At 27.9% G+C, this 23,982-nt stretch overlaps 1 protein-coding gene across 2 annotated transcripts in view; it reads left to right on the top strand.

Annotated features, from left to right (window-relative positions):
- The first annotated feature begins 789 nt into the window (after window positions 1–789).
- LOC107448013 (atrial natriuretic peptide receptor 1) overlaps window positions 790–23,982 on the top strand; it is a 257,847-nt gene continuing 234,654 nt past the window's right edge. Inside the window, exon 1 of one of the 2 annotated variants that reach the window (XM_087159150.1) lies at window positions 790–2,125. In XM_087159150.1, the coding sequence (XP_087015276.1) occupies window positions 1,468–2,125 (658 nt within the window). In that variant the 5' untranslated portion in view covers window positions 790–1,467. The remainder of the gene's footprint in view (window positions 2,126–23,982) is intronic. The other variant, XM_087159151.1, reaches the window with a different exon arrangement.

Raw genomic sequence — 23,982 nt, 5'->3', positions numbered from 1 at the left:
GCCGCTATGTATGTCAATAGTAGAACTTTGAAAAAGCTTAAATTTTAATTCTTAGTTCTATAAAAACAGACCTACAAATTGTTATACTTAAAATAACTGTATGAAAACAAAGTAATTAAATTTTAAATTTAACTGATCGTTCTATTGCCTAATTTCTTTTGAAATAAAAACTCTTCAATAATTATCAGCTCTTATATCCTTTTCTAACAAAATTTTTGCAGTTACGATATTTCTAGAGACATCATATATATGAACTCTTATAAGCACACGAAAAACTTGAATCTAACCCTTCAAAGTACGACAAAAAATCTTTTCCTTTAATCAATAAAAATAAATCTTGGAAAAAAATCAAGGAAATTTTGAATCCTTCTTAACTTTTTAATTGCTTAATTTAATTTAAAACAAAACAGTTTTTGTTTCAATTTTTTAAGAAAATTTTAAAAGTCATAAAATTTTTTAAGATAATGTATTATAAATAATTGTATTGTTTAACCTAAAATCATTGCTTAAAATAATATTTTCAGTAAAATATTTCACGAAAGGTATAATTTTAATCTTTGAATTCTTTTGCTTGTTAAAAATCTCCGTGAAACGCGACGAGTTTTAGTCAGGTATTTATATGTTAAATCTTCCTATTAAATCTGACTGACGCAAGCCAAATGATAGGGTTCCTGGCAAATGACAACGAAAAGTCTTAATTTGAATATTGGCAAAAAGGAAGATGGGGATAAAGCTAAAAATATCACTGGTCGGCGCGTTCCGTGAGAGGGCGCTTGTTTTAGATAAAGTCTTCTGAACTGAGAATTCAGTGAGTGTGGTCTTATATTGCTTGTTCGCTATCTGGACAACAGGTTGTGTAATACCGGAAGAGACTGAAAAACGTATTGTGGCATTGTTTATCGTTAGCGCTTTCTTAGAGTTGATTTAATTTATTGAGAGAAGCGGTTAAACTATGATTTTCATTTAAGAGAATTAAATCTAATTTTGATGAAAGTTTTAGAACTTTTCCTTAAGTTCTAAACTTTGAATAAACTTGCAATGGAAGGAAGATTTTGTGAGTAAGAAATAAAAGCAGATCGAAATTTTATTTTATATTGAAAAAAAATCAACATGAATTTATCAGTTTAAAATTACACCCGAATTTCTTTTGCGTTGTAAAGTAGTTTCTAAATACAATATCGTTGTTGGTATTTTAAGAACTGTTAAACGTGTTTTTATAATTTTATTGATGCAACGATTAATATGTTAAGTGCTAAATTAAAATCATTAAAAATGCTCTATGGAGATATATTTGTAGAGCTTGAGCCGCATTATAATGTAAAGACATTTGATTTAATAAGACTAAGAATTTATTAAAATTTGCAAAAACTTTTAGTTTTTCTTAAAATTTCTCTTTTCGAAATGCTATTAGCAAGAAGAATAAGAATGAATCATGAAAATTAACTGAAATTTATTTCAATAGTAGTTATGGTATCGATAATTATTCATCTTACTTGCATTTTTTACATGCTTTTTAATTCAGTCAGCAATAATTTGATACGTTTAGCTGTACTGGCACCTGGAGATGAAAACCAGCCTTTCGCCATGCACAAAGTGGTACCAGCAGTACTGTACGCCGTACAAAACATTGAAAGAAAAGGGGGATTTAAAATGGAAGTCTTATACCGAGATACGGAGTGCTCATCTACTTATGGACCTTTAGCAGCTTTCGAACTTTACAATTCTGGAGCTGTAGATGTTCTTTTAGGTCCATTATGTCCCTATGTGTTAGCGCCAGTAGCTAGATATTCTGCTGTTTGGGACTTGCCAATTCTAACTGCTGCAGGACAGAATGACAACTTCGATATCAAGGAACCACATTACAGATTATTAACGAGAATGAATGGCTCCTATTCTCAAATTGGTTTAATATTTCTCCAAGTCCTGAAGAAATTTAATTGGAAAGTTGTAGCTCTTATATTTCATAACTATGATGACCGCTCTCTTGGAAATTCTGATTGTTATTTCACGTTGGGAGCCGTCTACACAGCACTGGGAAGAAAGTCGTTTTACAAAGACTTTGATGAAACTAATCCAAATATGGATTATAAAGAGCTGCTAAAAGAAGTTTCGCAGCATGCTAGAGGTGAGTTAAAAAAATTTCTGAATTTTAGAGAGCTATCTATCACACTTTAACTGTTTTTTTAAGCAATTGAAGATTTGACATGATTTCAATGCAAAACAATTATTATTTCGCTTTTAGCTCGATTCAAGAATTTTTCAGGGAATAAAAATTCAAAAACTTAGAAATGTATTCTTAGATAACAAAACTAAAGAGTTTATCGCATGTACTTTGTAAATTAGCCAATCTGCATTGACATACTTTCTCATTGAAATTATGGAGAAAATATTGTTTCTCTATAGAGATGGAGTAATTATATTGTCAATATTCAAATACGAAATTTGTCAAAGGGAAAAGTACTAAACTTTACAGGCTTGAAACATTTCCTTCATTGGCAAGGTTGGTTTATGTTACACAGTTTTAAAATAACTGCTCTAAATTTACAGAAATACCTTATCTTGCAAAAATAAACAATCATATACATACTAGATCTCGATAAATTCTACCATCTGGCAAATTCCTAAACGAAATAGTGAAAAAAAAGGATGCAAAAATCATATTTTAAAAACCAAAATATGTTTTCTTGTCTTACAAAAATGTGTGGTTTATTAACATAAATTGTAAATTTAGTTCTCTTTAAATATCACATTATGATTATATACAATATATTTACATAACAGAAATCGATATGTTTTATTTTTCTAGTTCTTCAAAGAAACAATATAGAAGTTATGGCCTTATTGGGAAATGCAATTATTTTGCTTATTATTCGATTTATAAACTTATGTGGGAGTCAAAAAGAGTATTTTGAAAAATTGAGAGCGCATCCTTGGTAGATAAACTTGTGAGATATACGTACATAAATTAAGGAACTAATTTATATACCTTATAAAATTGTTTTACATTATAAGCAATGCATCGTATTCTAGATAATGATATATTTTATGCTCTGAATAACTTTACAACGAGAAAATAGGGAAAACAATTGTCTATTTATAGGAAGAAGGCAGCTATTTCTGCTTATTACTTGATTTTAAAACTTGTGAGAAAGTATTGCATTTTGAAATACTGAAAATGTATATTTTTTGGAAAAGCTGCACAGTTTACATTATATAAAAATACAAAACTACTCTACCTTTATTTTCCAATATATATGTCAGAAAATTTATTGCATTCTTCTTTATTCTTTATATGCCTGTCGGTACATTTGGTTTCTAACATGGTCCAACTCTCAGAAATATTGCATTCTGAGTATTGATATATTTTAAGAACTGTAAAGTTTTCAACGAAATAAAAGTCAAAACAGTTTTCTTTTCATTGAAGAGAGAATTACAATCTTTATAGTTTGATTAATACCCTTTCTAAATGGCAAAAACAATACTTTAAAACCTAAAAATGAATTCTTAGGGGAAGTTGAATTGGCTTATAATGCATAAAATTATTGAAGAACAGCAGAAATATTTTACATTTTATAATGGGTTGACAGCAATGTTCAAAATCTTATAGATTGTAAATGGGATTTTTTTCTCTTATTTATCATTAAAAAATTAGAAAAATGTAAGGTATACAAAAATATTTGGTTGTTTTCAAAAAATGCTTAAATATGTAAAAGTATTTTTATGTAATTATACGAAAAAATAAAAACTTATTTCTCTCTAGAACAATAAAAAAATATTTTTTGAAAAATAAAACAACTAATAAAGAGCTGGTATAAAAAGTTGTCTTTTCAAGAGCAAGTTAATTTTAATTTCATTAATTTTTTAGCAATACAAAATAAATATAATTGGCTTAAGTCTGACTTTTTTTTATATAAAGAAATACGTAATACGTCAGGAAACGAAAAGATATTATTTAAAGGGATTAGAATTTGACCTGCCCATTTATACTTTCATTTTTAAGTAAAACATGAAAAGGAAGTTTTAATTGAAATATAATAATAAAAAGCATATTTTTTATTCATAATAACAAAATATCTAATGATACTGTATTTTTTTATCGATTTGAATTACGTCATATTGTCAGCACTGTGTCAAAACCACTTATTTGGCTTAGGTGCAAATGGGCAGATTCGTTGTATAGGTTTGGTGTGAAATAAAAGATTAACCAATTAATAATTCACTTCACAAAAATTTATTTATTGATTACAATAATAAGTATTATTATAATGATAAACGGGTAAATAAACAAATTGTTCTAAGAATGTGATAAGAGATAATATTTAATAATAAATGTATTATTTTGTATAAATGTATTATTTTAAATAAATATATAGTAATGTATATACGATAATTTTGATATAAAAATACAAATTTATTAAATATATCGAACAGTTCTTATAATATTGGTTTTAACTTAACTAACGCATGGTAAATAATTCTGGTAAAATTACCATATGGCATGGTAATTGTCATTTCTGGAAAAAAAATCATTATGTTGGTAAACAAAATATATGGTATTTAAACTATTCACTTGGTATCTTTTCCTTCATATGGTAACAGATTACTGGAATTTTGGCTTTTAAAATTATATTTATTTCCATACATTTAATAAAAAGTAAACTGAATTATAAAACTGAAAAGTATATTTAACCGAATGATTGGTTTTTTCGTTATACTCTGAGCTGTCATGTTCAAATTACAAGTTTTACCACATGTATTATATTTTATCACATATTATAAAATTATATTTCATTGTTATTTGTACCAAAACCATCACCGAAGCGCTTCAGTAAAAAAATTCTGAGATTTTTTGAATTCCCATAGAGCCAGAAATAAGGTAAATTTTACCAAATTCTTTTAGTTTTGACCATAACTTTTTCTCGGGGTATAAATTACGTATTCAGCACAAATAATATAATTTTTAACATATTTTGGGTTAAATGTGCTAAATATTCCAACTAATTTCTAAATGAAAGAAATTTTCTGCAAATTTTTAATTTTCGCGTTTATTTAAAGCTTTATTTAAGTGTAGCTGTCGCATCTTACAGTCTCTTTTAAAAATATACTACTTTGCCAAAACATAAATGCATTAATTTTGAATTAATATATCTTATATACACTTGCTTGAGCAAAAGAATTCTGAAAGTGAGTAAAACATTTTACTTTTAACTTTAAAATTTAGATTTATGTGTCTGCGCATAAATGTTGTTATCACTACAAAATTTTCTCAAATGACTATAACAAGCTAGCTACTTTTCTTAAAATACCAACTATAAATGATAGATTAATCAAATAAAAACAAAAAGATTTCTATTAAAGCTCCAATAAGCATCTAAAATAATTATATTAGGAGGTTTTTAATTTTATACATTTGGATATCGAGACTACTGGAATAATTACCAAGTTTTATTTTTATTCGTAGTAATTACCTAGAATTTAATGCCTTTATTTTAACTAATTTAATTACTTTACTGAAATATCAGATAAACATAATCTTAATTTTGTTATTATTATTTCTCATTAGAAGAGCTAGTACTAAATGAACATATACAATTTTGTAATCTTTATGTAATTTTTTACCATTTAAATTAAAAAAATAACAATATGCATAAAAAAACGATTTTCTTAACATTTAACTGAAAAATGTTAAGAAAAGACCAAAGGTTAAAAATATAATGGAATTTTCAGTGTTTTTAGAGACCCGTAATACAATAAAAAGATGATATTTACCAGAACTCGCTTATGAAAATGAATAAAAAAAATCACACTAGACATTTTCTAAAGCATTTTTCTCTTTTAATTTTTTTAAAAAAAATCTTCTTTTAAAAAATAATAAATGGTTTCTCTAAAATATATTTGCTTCAAAGAAATAATGCTAAAATTATTTTAGAAATAACACAAAAGATTGAAAATGGAATGACACACATTAAATAAATAAAGATACAATATAAACTTTACTGTTTTTATTACTTTGCGCAGAAAATTGCATAAAAAAGCTAGGCAGGAAATAGAATCTTAGTAATTTAAATTCTCTTAGGAGAAGTAAAAAAGTCAGATCATCTAAAGCTTGAATCAGCAAAAATACATTGTTGCTGTTTCTACTGACACTTAGAAGCCAGGTTTAGCCTGAGCAATGACTTTTTAGCCTGAGCCAGGCTAAACAGCCATTGACCATTGCGAATTAATTGCGGGTTAGTTCCACCAGAAAGTCCTCCACGAAGGCAAATTTCTCTCAACACTTGATCCAGGAGTTTCCTTGTCTTCTGGACTGGGTTCAAAATTACAAGGCTGCGTTGTTGAACATTAGTAGTCGCAAACCCAAAAATTTAGTCAGCTGCTCAACGGCGTCTATAAAATAAAACAAAAATCACTGCCCAACATTTTGAATTCAAAGGGGGAAATGAAAAAAAATAGAATCATTCAAAGCTTGATCAATAGTATCATTCAATAGAACCAAAATATGAATCTATTAAAAAATTATCCTACTCAGTGTTATCGCATTATGTAACCACTGAATATTAATTTGAACTCAAAAGTGGAAGTACAGAATGTCGAATTATCCAAATATTGAATTACAAAATAAGCATTGATAAAATGTTACAAAAAACAATGACATTTAATTACATTTAACTAAGATATTTACTAAGAAACAAATGGTTAAAGGTAAGAAAAACTGATAAAAATGATTTTATGACTTTCTATAAATTAGAAAATATCATAATAAATTATAATTTTATAAACACACTGTAAATATAAATGTATAGGGGAAGCTGATGATAAGTTACGTTTAGAAATTGTCCAGGAGATTGTTCTAATGAGTGTTTTTTTAGAAAAATATCACAATTTCTATGCTGATTATAGTATGTTTCTGCATGTTGTAGTGTTATTACATGGAAATTATTGAAACAGTTCTATTCGGAATTAATAATAAGGATCATCAGTCAAATGATAGTTTCAAAAAGTAACCATTTGCTCAAACCAACTGAAATGTCTCATTATTTTTAAAATATTTCTTTTATTTTATATACATGTTAGAAAAATATTTTATAAGTTTAATAACCAATAAAAAATTTTGCTGAATCTGACTCTGAACTTGCATAAAATTTGACGAAATTTCGTGTAAAAGATCAAGTTTAACATTGACATGAATAAAAAACTCTGTGCGAATCGGATGCAACTTCAAATTATCAAATATTTCGAGCCATTCCCTTTTCACGTTGAAAAGAACTCAGTGTAATATAATTTGACATTATTTTTTAACGAAGTTTGTATTAAGGAATATTTTTTTTCTTTAAAAGTATAAAAATTCTTCAAATAAAGGATTTTGAATTGAGAAAAAAAATTATTCCTGAGAGTAAAAGCAGAAAGATGACAGGGATGACATATTTTGACATGAAGTTATAAATCATAAAAGAATTCGAATTGATGTAAAAAAGATATTTTGATTCTGGAAAACTGTATTGCGTTGGACTTTATGAAAGAAATTCCCTGACTTCAGGATTTATTCTTAGTCCTTATAAAATATAATATTTGTGTTCTCAGTGTTTTACGGATTATATGAAAAATATTAAAAAATTTAATTTGGTAGAAGCAAAACATTTCCAATTAAGTTTGTGTTTAAAACCTCCGAGAAAATTATTTTGAATTTGAATAATTACTCAGCGCAAAAAAATTATGTTTTGCGTATTTTTGTTTTGAAAATTATGTTTGCTCAACTAATGTATTGATTAGTACTGAATGGTATCAGGGTTATAATATCATGGTATTCATTAAAATATTATTATTTTTATTTTCTCTTCTGTTTTTCATTCATAAAGCTGAATTTTTTATTTATTTATTTGTAATGCTGTTAAATTTGAAACCGTTATTTGTTACTTTTTCATTTTTTTTTCCGCAAAGAAACTTTTACACATAAATTATTTTTACTCTGAGAGGAAAAGTAAGTGTTTTCCATTTCTTAATACTAAATTTTCTTTTCCTGAAAAAGAATTAGTATCAGAAAAATTAGAACGGAGAAGAAAACGCTTATCTTACATTAAGTGTAAAAGTTTCTTTCTCTCAAATCTTATTGTGTTCATTCTTTTGTATTGTAATAGGATATGATAGAAACGAAAAGAATTTCAGCACTTTTATGAAATACGTCAAAAGTGCAAAACATATTATAGAAAATCCTTTTAAGGAAATTCCTAGAGTCTCTCTACGAATGCTGATCATTGCACTTACGCCACTATGCATCCTATTAAACTTCTTTTTATTCAGAAAGCAATCCAAAGATTTGCATATACTTAGGTATAATTGAACAAGTTATATTTAATATTTGAAGAGAGCTGTTAATAAAATAAAGTAATGCATTACTTGATGTTTTAAATAATAAAACCAACGCGAAATATTTATACAAAACATTTACTCAGGAATAAAAGTTTTCTGAGAGCTAATTAAAATTATTACATTGGCCTCTCGAAGTACTTAACACTTTAATTTTTATTTTGAAAACAAAGAGCCCTTAAAATGTTTTACTTTGCTAATCCTAAAAACCTAATCTTCCTAAGTCCTTAAAACATTATAATAACCACCATAATAACTTTTAGTTGGTCTTAAAATCCATTTCCATTATCGCTTATCAATTCGAACAATTTAGTTTTTAAAAAAATAATTAAGATCAAAATCATTCAATTTAGTTTATAAGAACAAAACAACAACTAAAAGGTATTATAGTGAATGCAATCACACCAGTAAACAGCACATTTTTTTAGAAGACTAAGAATTATTTTATTTTTTTCCGTACAGTACTTGAGTGCATATGTGCATTTAATAATAAAAAAAATCCTAATATATCTCCAAAGTCCTGATTTTTTTGTTTTTTAAGAAAATAGTGGAAAGAATGACAGATTCTGGCAAATATCACCAGAATTTCTAAGCAAATTTAAATTGGTTCGATGCAATGTAACTATTCAACAGTCGTGATACACGTATGCGTGCACGATCATGAATAACATCATGAAAGCCGGAAAAAAGGAGACAATGTTTGCAGAATCGAATACAAATATAGTCTGATAGGGAGTATGATGCTGTCAAAGAGATACAGAACTTAAATCGTGATCTGACACACTGTAAAAAATGGATACTCAAATTTCACGAAACTTTCTGTGTTTTTGACAAAACCGTTTAATGGAATGTGCTCCAAGCAAAAATTTTATCAAACTGACGAAATAACTATCGTCATTTCTCCAAGGAAATGAATTTCGTCAAAATTAAGGAAATTCTTTTGACATTCTACTTTTTTTCAAAATAAATAAATAAATAAATAAAAATAAAGCCCTTCGTAAGTCCTTATGCATCTAAATTTCCATTAATCAGAGAGTGAGACATGGAGATAGATAGGAGATAGATAGTATCTTATCTCACTTAATAATCTAGCTTAAGATCTGTCTGTCTATAGAGACTCAGCCAACATTAGACCAAGAATGCAAAGCAAACATTAGACCGAGGTAAAATATGCTCTTTTTAATTTCTCTTTCAAATTGCTTTAAATTGCAAAGGGTTCCTATTTTTTATTGTATTGCTATTAAGAATTATAAGTAGAAATGTTCATGCTGTTTGCATCGATTTAAATTCAATGTATCGATACGAAATTCCAACAATCAATTAAATAATGTTTGAAAAAAGTAAGGTGCAATATATAATAAAAATTTAGTAATTTTGAACTCTAATGAGGTATCTCGAAATCTACCAGTGTTGGTTCCTTAGTAAACTTAGTACAAAAAAGGGAAATCAAAATATCTTGAGTTTCTAGAAAAATAAACTTCAAATATTTTTTTTCCGATAAAAAATACACATTTGATTAAGACAAATAATTTGCCAGCTGCTTCTGAAAATTGAGACTTATACTTTTAGGTGTAACAGAGCGGACACAAATTGAAATTAAGATCAAAATGTTACATAGATCTTCAACATAAAGTAGCCATTTCAAAACAAATTGTCCAATAATGATTTTTTCACAAATTCAAACCTCCTTAAACTTTTGACTATGAAATCTATAAAAGACAACAAAAAATTTAATAATTTCCTAAAAATTAAAAAGGACAGTTTGAATTTTTAAAAGTGAAAAAAACTCATCTCAGTTTTTCAGTGTTAAAATGGTTTTGAGTACGATATCAAGCAAAGTACGAGTGATTTGCTTTTCATAGTAAAAGGAGTTAATACTTATTTGTTTTATTATTTGCTACATTGATATTAACCCCTTTAATGTAATGAATTCAAAATTACAGCTTGTGACTGATTTTTCGATAGAAAATTTAAAAAAAATATATTCATTGAATGTGCACTCAATTTTTGTCAGAAAATTCTTGCTGACTCTCTAAAAAGTTTAGTGATTAACCTACTAGAAGGCGGTGGTAATTATGTTAGGAGCCTTAGCATTAAAGTAACTCAAGTATTTGTTACGTGAAACTTCTGCAATGATTTTGTTACTCAAATTTTTAAGAGAACAATACTATAATTTCATAAATTTTTAAAAAGATTCTCTTATTTTGGAGTAAGACTCCAAAAGGAGGGCAGATGTTCATTTTATTCGAAACAATGTGTCATCATTTTGAGTTTTAGGATGCAATTATGAAATTCTTCTGAACCGTGTTTTTTTCTTGGTGTTAACATTATAATATAGAAAAAGTTACAATTCTTAAAACGAATTCACAGGTTCTACGCTGTTCTTTACTTAAAACTAAAAACTTCGAGCGTTAAAACTGTAATTTTCTCTCTAGCAATATTTTAAGGGAACATGACAATTATGTGCTTTTTAAATAAATTTTCTCTAGAAATCTTAAGAGAAATGGAAATATATGTAAAGTGCTAAGCTTAAATTGTATAATTCCCCAATAATACAGTCAGGTCTGGCACGAACCCTCCCAGATAAAAACTATAATTTACTTGCTGGTATTTATTATTTTTAAAGAATATGTAATTATCTGTTTCGTAACTAAACTTCTTTTACAAACTATAAAACGGGTGGAAAAATAAGTAAATGCTGTACTGTATTAATGAGATTAAAATTGTAAAACAGAAATGCAAAAACATTTTTCTTTTGTTATCAAGGATTATAAATTCATAAAAATTTCTCTGAGAAACAGGATTAGAAATATTAAATCTGATACTTTGTGATCTTTTTAGAGAAGGTGGAAGTAAAGAAAGGAAAGGCAGAAAATAAGGAAAGGGCAGATAAGGGAAAATGCCAACAGTAAATTTTATTCAACTTTTAATTAGTTATTATGTCATTACACTTATAATAAAGAGAAATAAATCAAATTATTTTAGGAAATATACCACAGCCATACGTCACAGCCATAGGGCGGACCCACTCATTAAACCACAGATCATAATTTCGATCTGAACCAAAAAACGATTTATCTCAAATTCAGTACCCCAGAGGTATAATTTGTTATGAGAACATGGAAGACTTTATGAACCGAAAGATATAACGTGGATCAGTCACCATTTACTACGCAGGGAGTCTTCGGCCAGCTGGATTCGAACTTCGTCCTCACGAACATGAGTCCAGCGCCCTACCAGCGAAGCTATCCTAGCCAGTAAATCCATTAATTCAATTAAAAGAAAAATAACATTTATTGACCTGATCGGTACTATGCATTATAAAATTTCAAAATAGGCTCTACCTGCTTCAAGAGACCACTTTTAAAGAAAATTGAAGACTTAGAAAACTTCTTGTTATTTCTATTCGCGAATTTCTTTTAAAGCCTTCTTGCAAGCTTCCTTTACTTCCTCTTTTCTTTTCCCCCCTCTCTACACTGCTACACGTAGACTTGGTGGTCATATAACACTCATCCACAGAAGTCGTCTTCATTGGAAGAAGTTCGCTGTCGGTGCCCCAGCAGTTTTACACGAAATTCGATTACATTCCTTTGCTCTATTGAGTGCGGTTTGTACAGTCAATGAAAATTGTTTAAACTCAGGGATTTGGGGTACAGATAAGTTGATAGTGTGTTTTCTATAATTATGATATTTCAATGAGTAATTAGAATAGTTTGTATACTGTAGAATGGGTCATGTTCGTTATCACGTTTTCTATGTAAATTTAAAACAAACAAATGCTTTTTTTTCCTTAAGAAACGAAAAACGGTTTTAAGACAAAAGCAGCGGAGTTTCTAAAGCAAAATATATAAATTTCGATGCGATAAGCTTCTATAAAAATGGCTAAAATTTCTTGATAAATAATTATCTAATAATAAAAATTATTTTTAAACAAAATAAACTTGTTTTCTAGGAGTACCTTTGGACACTTTCTTCGTAAGTTAAATGAATTGAATTTATTGTGAATGCAATGAATCTATAATAATAAGAGGACGAGTTTGTGTGTATGTCTGTGCGTCATTCTTCTTATAACTCCAGTATCGTTCGTGCTATCATCTTGAAGCTGAAGCAAACGCTGAAAAGAGATTCTTTAGTCCCCATTCCTGAAAATTGTTCTAAGATTTAAATAAGGTCGTTCCAGACCAACATTTAAAAAAATAGAATTTTATGGTTGGCTTAGCATTAACCATTGTTTCGAATTGGGTACTGGCAACAAATCACATGGTTCTGTCTAAACACGTAGTTGTGCATGGCCGGTTAAAAACTTTACAACTTTAAGGCTTACCTTCACTATCACGCTGAATCTAATTATGGATCTGATTTTTTTGAATGCCTGTAAGTGACATCACGCATGTATGTCGAACTTAATTGGTTGGCGTGACGAGCTTAGTATCTTTCAGCTATCCATTTAAACTGTAGGCGATTCTGTTCTTCTTAAACTATTTATTATAAAATTAGTGATATTTCCGAGCGTATAGCTCTATTTCATTAGTGAAAAAGATTTTTGCACGATCTTTACTATGGAACTTTTTTGTTCAGTTTGCTAGATAATCCCAATGATCAACATGATTGATGTAGAATAGGAGGACTAGGTGACGCCAAATTATTATATCTGAAACCGTGCATGCATTTAGCTTATTATTATACTTTAAAACCTTTTTCTAAAAGATTAAATAACTTAAAGTCAATGGTGATTAAAATAAAATTAAAAAAAAACTATTACTGAAAAGCAAAATTAATAGAGGAATGGTACTAATTCTTTTAGGAGAAAAATAAAAAAAAAATCGTCATACTGCCAGTATCGACGGGCGCCAATAAATTTAATGAAATTTGATGATAATTACTTTTTGAAATAAAAAACTATGTGCTGAAGAGAAACATTATTTGAGAAAAGTTACTTATTCGTTTGAGGATCCCGTGAAAAATCACCATTCTGTGAATGACCATTTACCAAAATAATTAAAAATTACTGTTGCTGAGTTGACCTCAAGAAGCAGCATTATGACAATTAATACTGAACGCCATTAAAAATTTTATTTTGATGACACGAACTACTAAAATCGTGTTTCGCTTAATCTAATAACATAAAACCACTGAGAAATGTAACAATTAATAATAAATTAAAATTTTTTTTTAAGCGTTATTAATTGTTACGCTATACGTTTCTTAGCTTTGTGCATGAGTGTTGCTGATTTATTCCTTAGTCAGTGCTGATTTATTCTTTATTTACCTTTTTTCTCACCCGCTCGAATAACAGGTATTCAGTTAGTCATTAAAAATTGATTTTTAATACATTATCTTTTTAGTTCAGCTTAATCTGAAAACATGAAACCACATAATGATGATAATAGTAATGAATAAAAAAAATAGTCTCAAGTAAGTATTCTTCAAATTGTCTAATAATAACAGTACAACCTCAAACAGTATAAAGTAAATAGAATTTTAGGGATTACTTAGAGTAATTTTTTTCCTTGTAGCTTCAGCGTTCAATATCGAGATGAAGTCTGTTTGTTCCCTTCGGGGTCTTTTTTTCTTGTTTCTCACTTATTACAGAATACAAAAGGCTCTGAGCAGAAGTGAAAAGATAAAACCTTCTGACCATTGGATGAGGAATCTGAAGAGGAAATAGCAAAATAATAATGTTTTGTAATGTTGATTACAAGAATATGTATTATATTTTACATATTAAGTTTAAGTCTGAACATACAACATTTGAAGTTACTGAATAAACAAAAACAATACGAAGTTCCAGCAAATTTTTTTAATTAACATAATTTTGAAAATTTTATTACTTTTTAAATTATTAATGAATTTATATTTTACGAACTCTTAACTTATTATTAATGCATGCATATTCTATGAAAAAAGTGCTTTAAAGGTATAAAAATATGAAATTAATAATATAAATACATGGAAAATATAAGAACTTATAATAAAGCTGTTTTAAAAATAAGTTGAAGTTTTGATAAATATCTGTAAAAATAGTTGCTAAAAATTGAGTTATTCGCAATCTTAAATAACGCCGAATTATTAAATTGAATCTATTTCATGCATTTCTTGCAAGATGTTTATAGATAAGTTGCATAGAAAAATATTTACCCAAATCTCAAAGTTAGTTTCTTCAACTCAATTCTGAAAAAAAGAAAAAGTTATGAGACAGATTCATTTATTAGTACTGTCTAAATGACTATAAACTTTTAGGATGAAAACAAAAATTACCTAAATTTGAAAAAAAAAGTTTATTGTAATAAGTGTTAATATAATTATGATTTCAAATATGAAATAAAAACTATTAATGAATGAATACAAATTTAATCAGTAAACAAATTTTATTAATCATATTTACATGCGTTAGTTTTATAAATTTCTTTTTAATACATAATTGGCATAAAAAGAAAAATTTACAAATTAGAAATGCCATTGAAGAATGAGTTCTAAAATTTGCTGCGTATTTAAAAGAAAAGCAATCAAAATGTATTGCTTGATTTTCATATTTATTTTTTACAAAGCTATCAAAAGTAACCATATCATATATATTAATCCCAAAACTGCTTATAGAAATACTGAATCGGGAAAATCCAGATTTTCTTTTGTGAATATTTCTAAAATTCTTTCAAGTAGTTATTATGTTTCTAAAATACATCTATATGCAAAATATATTTTGTTCAGCTATCTTATTTCTTAAAATTTATGGTTTAATATATTTTTTATGTGTGTAAAAAACATAGAATATAAAATGCAGCTATGTTATAAATAGTTTGCTGAATAAATATTGCGAAAACTTCAAAAAATGTAATTTTGTTTAGTAATTTTCAGATTTTCCTTAATTACAGTAAGAATTTTTTAGGTTAAAGTGATGAATTGAATTTCTTCGGCCATTTGATTTTTTTTAAAAAACTTTTACTTTTAAGTTTTCTGCAAAAAGGTATCTGTATTTTGTATATTTAACACAATTTCTGTACCTATAAAGAGGAATAACTACCATTTAACTAGAAGATAATTACAACTTTGATAAATGAAACTTCTATTTAACGTGTTTTATGTTAGTAATTAAAAATAAAAGTTAGCATAGTTCAATAATGGCTTGATAATAGCTTGATTTTTTTTTTTCAAAATTGGAATGATAAAAATAATTTCTATGGAGTTGCATTCAATTATGAGAGAAGATATAATTATTTACCTTTGTTCATTTGTGTACAATTATTTTAAAATCCTTGAAAAGTATTTAGTGCAGTTTCATCTCACATTTACATCAGCAACACGAAATTCCTTCCAACATACCCTTCAATGTTACATAAATTTATTTTGATTCTCTGTAATCTATTTTAATTTGTAGAATTACCGATTCTCTACACCGTAAAAAATTACATATGAAATTACGATGAAAAGTACCGGTACTCTGGGTGCTAGTACTTTTTACTGGAACATGTTGCGGAACAAAAAATCTGATGCACCGCAATTTTTGCAGTAATAACTACCGCTAAATCACTAAACCACTCCAGTTAAATAAATATTACTGTAAGAATTGGGGTATAATATTTAATGGTGAAATAATATTAACGGATGAAGAATCCAAATGGTCAGTAGGGGAGAGTGGGGTCAATTGTAACATTTTTTACTTAACTATTTTTAACTAACAAAAAATCCAATATATTATTAGTATTAATTGACAGACGAGTAAAATAGACTATCCTCTACTAGAAAAAAAATAAATACCTGATTTTAACTATTATTATATTAGTTATTAACAATTTTTAACAGTCGTGCAGTTGTCACAATTGTCCCCACTTACGGGGTCAATTGTAACAGTTCATAAATTCAACTAAAACATAGTTAATTATTCATATTATCATAGTTGTGATATATTTTTTTATTGGTCAAAATAGTAGTGATATTTTAGGAGTAAAAATAATAATGAGCAGAAATCTGAAGGGTTAAACTTTTAACTTTAAGGGGTTAAAAATTTTAATTTATGCTGTGAAAGGTGACAAATAAAATAATGCACATGCAACATAATATAAATGATATAGGAAACTATTGGTGGCTCTTAAAGAGTTAAGTAATGGTTTGTAAACATAAGATTATTTATTTTCAGCTGTTACAATCGTCCCTTTACTTATTGTTACAATTGTCCCCAAGACGCCATTTCAGCTTCATTTGTTAAAAACAATGCTAGTTAATTAGCAAAACTAATCTTTTTTTTATTGAAATGTTAATTAAAGTGTCCACTTACATATTCGGTTACTAATTTTTATTTGTTTAAATAAAATTACTTTGTTACAATATAATATTCTAATACCAAAAAAAGTACTTGCGTGGCGTGAAAATATCTTTTGTGATGTAACTCTTTCAAAAGTACAAAAAAATGGTTGCCATCAGGGGTGTACATGTAGATTTATTAAATACACCTTGTGCGTCACCTAGGAACCAAATCTAGAACCCGACACTCGAAATTTTTGCTCTGTTACAATCGTACCCTGTTACAATTGACCCCACTCTCCCCTACTCTATAACGTAATTTGATCCTTAACTTTTAACAGCATAGTTAATGACAATTCTCTCCTCGTGCTCCAATTACCACTTGGAAATATCTATTTTGTGCTACATTTGTTTTCATCGGCTACCTCAGATTTTCTAGCTTCGCTTTTTTCTTTTATTTACTTAATTAACATTTATTTTGTTTCACGCATTTATTTTTTCCTGATGATTAAATGATATTTAGGAACACAATACTGCTGTTTATGAGATTTTTGTTTTTCGAATTTTCATAAAATAAAATCACACTAAAAACTCCAGAAAATTGCATCGATGTACCACGAGTATCATGTAAATAAGGGGGGAGTACCGCCATCCATTCAAGCCTTTTCATTTTTTCAAAGTTTTGAGTATCTTAAAAATATGAGAACGTCATTTCAAAGGTTAATTCCAAAAGTGTTTAATGAATTAAAATTAATTTAAAAATTAATTTCAAAGAAGAAGTTGGCGTAGAGTTTATTAGGATAAATACTAAAACTTGAAATACTACTGCAGAAACAGTGGGCATGAATGTTGTTCTGAACTCTCACATATAACTTCAAGAACAATAAGTGTTCAACTGAAAATAAATGCAACTTACAAAATTCCCAGATATCGCGCCAAAGAATTTTCTCTTTTATAATTTCGTTTAATTATTTTGAATTAATACTCTACTTCTTATCATACAAGTATATGATCATACATGCAGTAATTAATTTGTCGTATTATTTGCTGCGATAATTTTTTTTTCGTAGTCTCGAACATCTGAAATCTATACATTATCAATAACAATATTCTACAAATAGGAAATTGATTTGTATGTGTGAAAATTTTATTATCGCATAAGTACGTAACGGATTATACAATCAAATATGTTTAACATTAAACTATAAACATATTTTTTCTCACTTCAAAGCTATAAAAGAAAATTTAAATTTATATTATAAATTATTCGGATTCGGGATTTTCGGATTTTTAAAGGTATATTTTTTCACACCTTTTTTTGTATTTCATTTTTTACATATATAAAGTCGTCTATTCCTTACATGCGTATATTATTTCCGTTTGCATGCAACTAATTCATCTGCACGTTGATTTCTAAATTCTACATTTTTATTTTTTGCTTTTAAGTGAACAAATGTATAGAAAAATTGAATTCAATTTCTTATTGTTCGAGAAATAAAATTTTATCAAGTAGCTTTATGTATGCGAACCTTTTTTAGTAAAACGTCATGTGCAAGAAATATATTTTGCTAGTAAAATGCTGTTGAGTAAAGTCAAATAAAATACCAAATATGAAATATATATAAAAAGAATCTCTCCCTTTATAAAATATATATGAAGCGTGCTCAACTTACGAGACTAAGTTGAAAGTTTGAATATATATATATATACTCTCTCTCTCTCTCTCTCTCTCTCTCTCTCTCTCTCTCTTTCTCTCTCTCTCTCTCTCTATATATATATATATATATATATATATATATATATATATATATATATATATATATATATATATATATATAAACTCTAAATATCTTCTGATTGATTTTGATTGCGATGCCTAAAATAACGATCGATATTAAACAATAGGTTGCTATATTCCCAGCTCTAAGAATATTGTTCAATAAACAAAGTTGATTAGATTTTTTTACTATCTTTAGTATATTCTATGTAACAATTTGAGCAATATCAATTATTTTTTTTCTTTATGAATTCTTTTGAAAACCTTTTTTATCAGCCTTTTCACATTCATTTTAATAACTTAGAGGGTAAAATATTTTTTTTTGAAAAGTAACTAATAAGAAAAGACCGCTGCCTAAAATAAAAATAATAATTATCATTATTTTTTAAAATTAATTAATTTTAAAATTAATTAATTTCAATTTTCTATCAATATCGGAAAAAAAGTACTCGCGAATTCCAATGAACTAATCTTTCTTATTTTCATGCACAACAGAAATGCATCCTGCCGTATCGACGCAATAAATCTTCCGGTTTTTACGTCATTTTTTTTCTCAGAGTTTTCCCGTATAGATAACAGGAGGCCGCAAATGCAAGACCATAAAATAAGAACCCATTCCCAAAGCAAGACTAACATAGTAGTAAGAAGAAAAGTAACTGAAATGAAAGAGTATTATCAAGAAAGAGTCCTCGTTAAACGTTGTATTATAAGGGCATAAACTAATAAAAATTGCTGAAATCATAGTTACGTATACTGCAAATTTATATGATTGCAACCCATACTGAGTTGCACGAATTAAAAAAGCATGTTATTATTTAACTAACCTTGTTATTATTAAGTTAATCTTTTTCGATATTGGAAGGACTATTACAACAGCTCTTTAAATGCGATTGATTATTTCAAAACACTAAATATTGTATTGTCTACTATTTTTATAATCTATTTTCCTCACTTTAACAGATGTTTACAGCTCCACTATAACTTTATAATGAAGCTCACACATAAAATTTGATCGTAATTTTAAGAATAAATGTCTTCTGACTCTATAACTTTAATAACTTAAAACATTTATAACTAAATCACGTTTAAAACTACATAACGTCCATAACTATTTAACTTTCTTTGTGCTTATATACCCCAGATGTGAAGTAAATTAATGATCATCAGGTCGGACACTGTCAGATGCTCATTTTTCGAAAGAAGTTTACAGTCCGAAGTGAGCTCCGGCACATTGATAACATTTCATATGTATTTTCTAATGACTTTTAAATTCAACAAATATAGTTAAATATGGTTGATTCATTCATTAAGCATGAAACATAATTTAAAAAAAAAATATATGAAGTGTACAAATTTAATGTGTAGTAATCTGTAAACAAGTAATCTCGATAACTTTTTTTAATTGGTACTTTTCGTTGCGAGTTCTGCTTTTCTCGGTGCTTTTCAGTAAGCCGAACGCATGAAAATCGAACCAGTTTTTATAATTTATTTTTTAAATATTTATGCTCTTAAAAAATAAATAAAATAAACAATATAAAAAATGGCGGAAGTGTACATTTTTTGGGTGACTTTTCGCTTGAGAATCGGCTTACTGAAAAGTATTCTTTTATCTATAATGTTAAATTTCATACTTCGTCGGGCTCAAGAACAAAAGAATTCTAAGCAAACTCGGGTTTGGGTTTGTTCAGAGTTACATGTTGGTATGCCTTCATGGTTAATGGAATTTTTAATCTGTTTACTTTCATTACATTATTCGAAATGCAAAAAGTATGTTGACATACTTAATGAATTCTAATTTTTTTGTACAATATTTGGTTCTTGAAATCATTAAGAGAAGGTATAGTAATTTATCATGATTCGGTAATTTATCTACTTAAATATTTCTTTTTGTAGTACAAATTCTCCCTCACTAAAGGCAAATGCCTGTATAAAACCATGATTGAATTAAACCCAAGTCTTAGAATTTTTTAGTTAAAATAAAACAAAATAGTAAATGGGAACAAATATAAAAATAAAAGATTTAAGAAATAAAGGTAACAAGACACTCACCAGTCAAAGCTTTAGTTTTATGTTTGCAAGGAAAATAAATAGATTCTTTATCACTCTTTCAAAAGAGATTTATGAATTTTTGCAGCACTTGAGAACAGTTATTATAAAACATGTTGCAGATCGTAACCGAGAAAACCCTTTAAGCATATTTTTCTACTCCCTTAGAGAACAAACACTTTTGACAGGAACTTAAAGAAAGTGTTGTCTTCTTATGAGTGTACTGATTACGTGGAAAGTACAATGTATACAATGCAACAGCACTTTCAAGTATGATATTGTGATAAGAAACAGAAGTTAAATGCCAAGTTCTATTAAGTCCCGTTTCCCCCAAAACTTGATTTGAAAGGTATGGAGTTTAGTGATATTTTTTCAACCAAGCCACAGTTTCATTTTGTTTAAAAAATGAATGGCGTTAAGTTTCAAAACTGTTTGATTAACGAAAATAATTTCCTTATTAAAGTAAAAAGGATTATTTTTAGCATTTCCTTATCTTATGCTTAGCAATATTTGTGTAATTTTTTTTTTTTAACTTGATGAGATGGTATTAAATATGATATTATATAAAATTAATTTGCTAATACAAGCCGTTTCCCTTGAAATGCGTCGATAACCATTAAAATCTGGAGGCAGCTACACTCTTGCTTTTTTTAAAGCTTGTTAAATCCTAATATTGGGGCTTATTGAATCGTAATATTAATGGTAGCAAATTGAGTCCTAATATCTTATCTTTATTACACGATATACTTCGGTTCAACAAAATCGGTTCAACATTGAACCGACATTGAAACATACTTTTAATATTGAATTAATAAAGTTGAACCAGTACTCTGACAGCGATACTTTCTGAGTTTAATTGCAATACCGATAAAAATTTGCTGCAATATAATTAAGTGCAAAATACTTCCATATTTCTGCTCAGGTTAAATTACCAGGTCAAGTTTCTGTCTGCTAAACTTTGATAAATGCTAATATGCTCAATAATCTAGTTCAATCGGGAATTTTATTAAGGTTATAACACATTTGTACAATATTATGGTTCAATGGGACCCAGATGATTTTCTAATAGTGTACTGTAGTTCAGTTTCACTGGAAATCACTATTAAAATTGCAGCAATTTGGAGCTATTTCATGTTTTAAGTTGATGATGTTATAGTTCCATGATGAGTTAATTGAAAAAAATAAATATTTTTGCCTTAAATTTGTTTAAATCTTTGAAACTGGGTTCCTGAATTTTTTGTGTTTTACTTGATACTAAAGGCATCTTTACCTTTCAAATATAAAAAAAAATTAAACAGAATATATAAATTGATCTCAATGAAATAATAATTAGTTTCTCTTTATTTTCTTTCTGTTACAACAATAAAACTTAAAATGAAAACAAAAGTAACATTTATTAGTATTTTAATAAATGAATATAATATTTGTACGACATATAAATAAGTAATGATTTCAACTAAGTTCTTTCATATTCTCTGCAAAGAAAAGGAAATTTTGAAACTAACTAAACTCGGAAAAAAACTAAATTCTACATTAAATATCTCTTTTTTTAACAGCAATAAGCAATACTGCGTTAAATTGCTGTAGTTTTATAAAAAAAAGTTATTGAATTTAATTTTTTTAGCCATCTAATTGTTTGATGGCTAAAATACCTGAAATAATGATATTTTTACATGAATTATTAATTGGAGATATTCGGTTGCCAAAAGAAATTTTATATTAATTTTCTTTCTAAAGTTTATAAGAAGAAAGGACTGTGCACAAAAAAAGCAATTGTTTCCAAGCAGTATCTTAATTTAAAACCTGGGCAAAAGACAATATTTATTCACTAAACACTCTAAACAGTTTGAATCAGACAAAATAATAAAAAAAGGCTTTTCATTATATTTAAAAATAAGAATTTGATTTTTTTGTCCTTGAGAGTTTAAGAGATAAATTAGAATTTAATCTTCTGAAAGAATAAAATGACAATGGAAAAAATGTTTTATCCGAGAAACAAAGAATAAAGGTTTTTTAAAGTAATTGATCTGTATTAATGAGTCTTTAATGTATTCATCAAGGAGCTAATTTTTCAATATTGTAATTTATTAAATGATGAATAGTTTTTTGTTCTATCTGTATCATTTACTTTAACTGTCTATATTGTTCCAAACTAATGCTTATGAAATATATATATATATATATATATATATATATATATATATATATATATATATATATATATATATATATATATATATATATAACTGATATATATGAACTGAAGAAAAAAAACAACGCGAAGGAAGCTTTAATAAAGAGCAGAAAGAGGAATTTTATTTTAAACGTTAAGTGTTAATCTATTTTTTTTAAACCGTAAGTGCTTATGAAGATGACCCATCTTTCTGGAATTTGAAGATTACTCGTCTTGCTGGATCTTCCCCAAGAAAAGTCCTATGCTAATGGCTGCGGTTTCACTTCATCTGGATACATTTTAGAATTGATATTTTTTGGAATCATCCCTAAATTTGTCTTCCTACTTGTATTAAATCCCCCTCTCAAAACTCAATTGGACGCCTTTCTAAAAGGGGAATCCATTAAATGTCTTTTTCTCCATACATGTTATGACAGTAGTGACTGAAACCGCAATTGTACCACAGTGGTCTGTGGTAGTAGTATCACAGTGGGTCCAAGTAGATCATTGAAATCCAGAATCACCGACAGCAGTCAGTAAACGGGCTGGTGACTACTTTGATCAGCCTGCGAAGGAGCCAAGAGTGCGCAGTATAAGTCCTCGTTAAACTGTTCTACCATAAAGTGTACATAACTTCTCGCGAAAGTCACCGGGTTAGCAAAGGGGGCAGGGCTATTAAGGCAGGGGCATCCACTCTGCAAAGGATCAAAATTGCGATGGCATGTGCGCTCATCATCCTCACAGATGTTTCCCTGAATGTCGCCAGTTGGCCATTGTGCATCTCTAGTGCACAATGGCCAATGTGCATCTCTACTGTATTTAGCGTCTAAATTAAAACGATTTATTTTTGTCAGAAAATATGATCCAATTCCCCCTAATACTCACTTGTATACATTAAGTAACGGTTAATTTGCATCTATGACGTTTTGTTAAACATCATAAATACTTACTTTCTTTTCCAATGCCTACCTGGATAATGACCTAGGTCTACAGGCACCTGAATGGCAGATTTGTTGGCCACTTTTTCAGGAGCTCCATATTAGGGGGGCCAACGTTGCTCCCACAGTAAGGACACATAGTACAGAGAAGGAAAGAATATCATGCCTTGCGCGGGATTCGAACAAAGAACATTTCTGATACAAGGGCAGTTCCCTAAACATTACACAGACCGGTCGGGAGAAATACTTACTACACTGTAAAAAATTGATATTCAAATTTTTAGGAAACTTTCTTCGTTTTTAATGAAACGATTTCGGGGTATATGTTCCAAGTGAACATTTCTGATATTGAATTCTGAAAAAAACTATTGTCATTCCTTTAAGGAAACGAAATTCGTTAAATGTAAAGATATATTTCTTCATTTTAGTTCCGATCATCTTGTCTT

This window comes from Parasteatoda tepidariorum, chromosome 3 (genome assembly GCF_982258835.1).
Source record: "Parasteatoda tepidariorum strain Cologne lab strain chromosome 3, Ptep-v5.0, whole genome shotgun sequence".
Classification (NCBI taxonomy): domain Eukaryota; kingdom Metazoa; phylum Arthropoda; class Arachnida; order Araneae; family Theridiidae; genus Parasteatoda; species Parasteatoda tepidariorum.
Note: the sequence above shows the minus strand (reverse complement) of the source record. Positions and strands in the feature narration are given on the sequence as shown.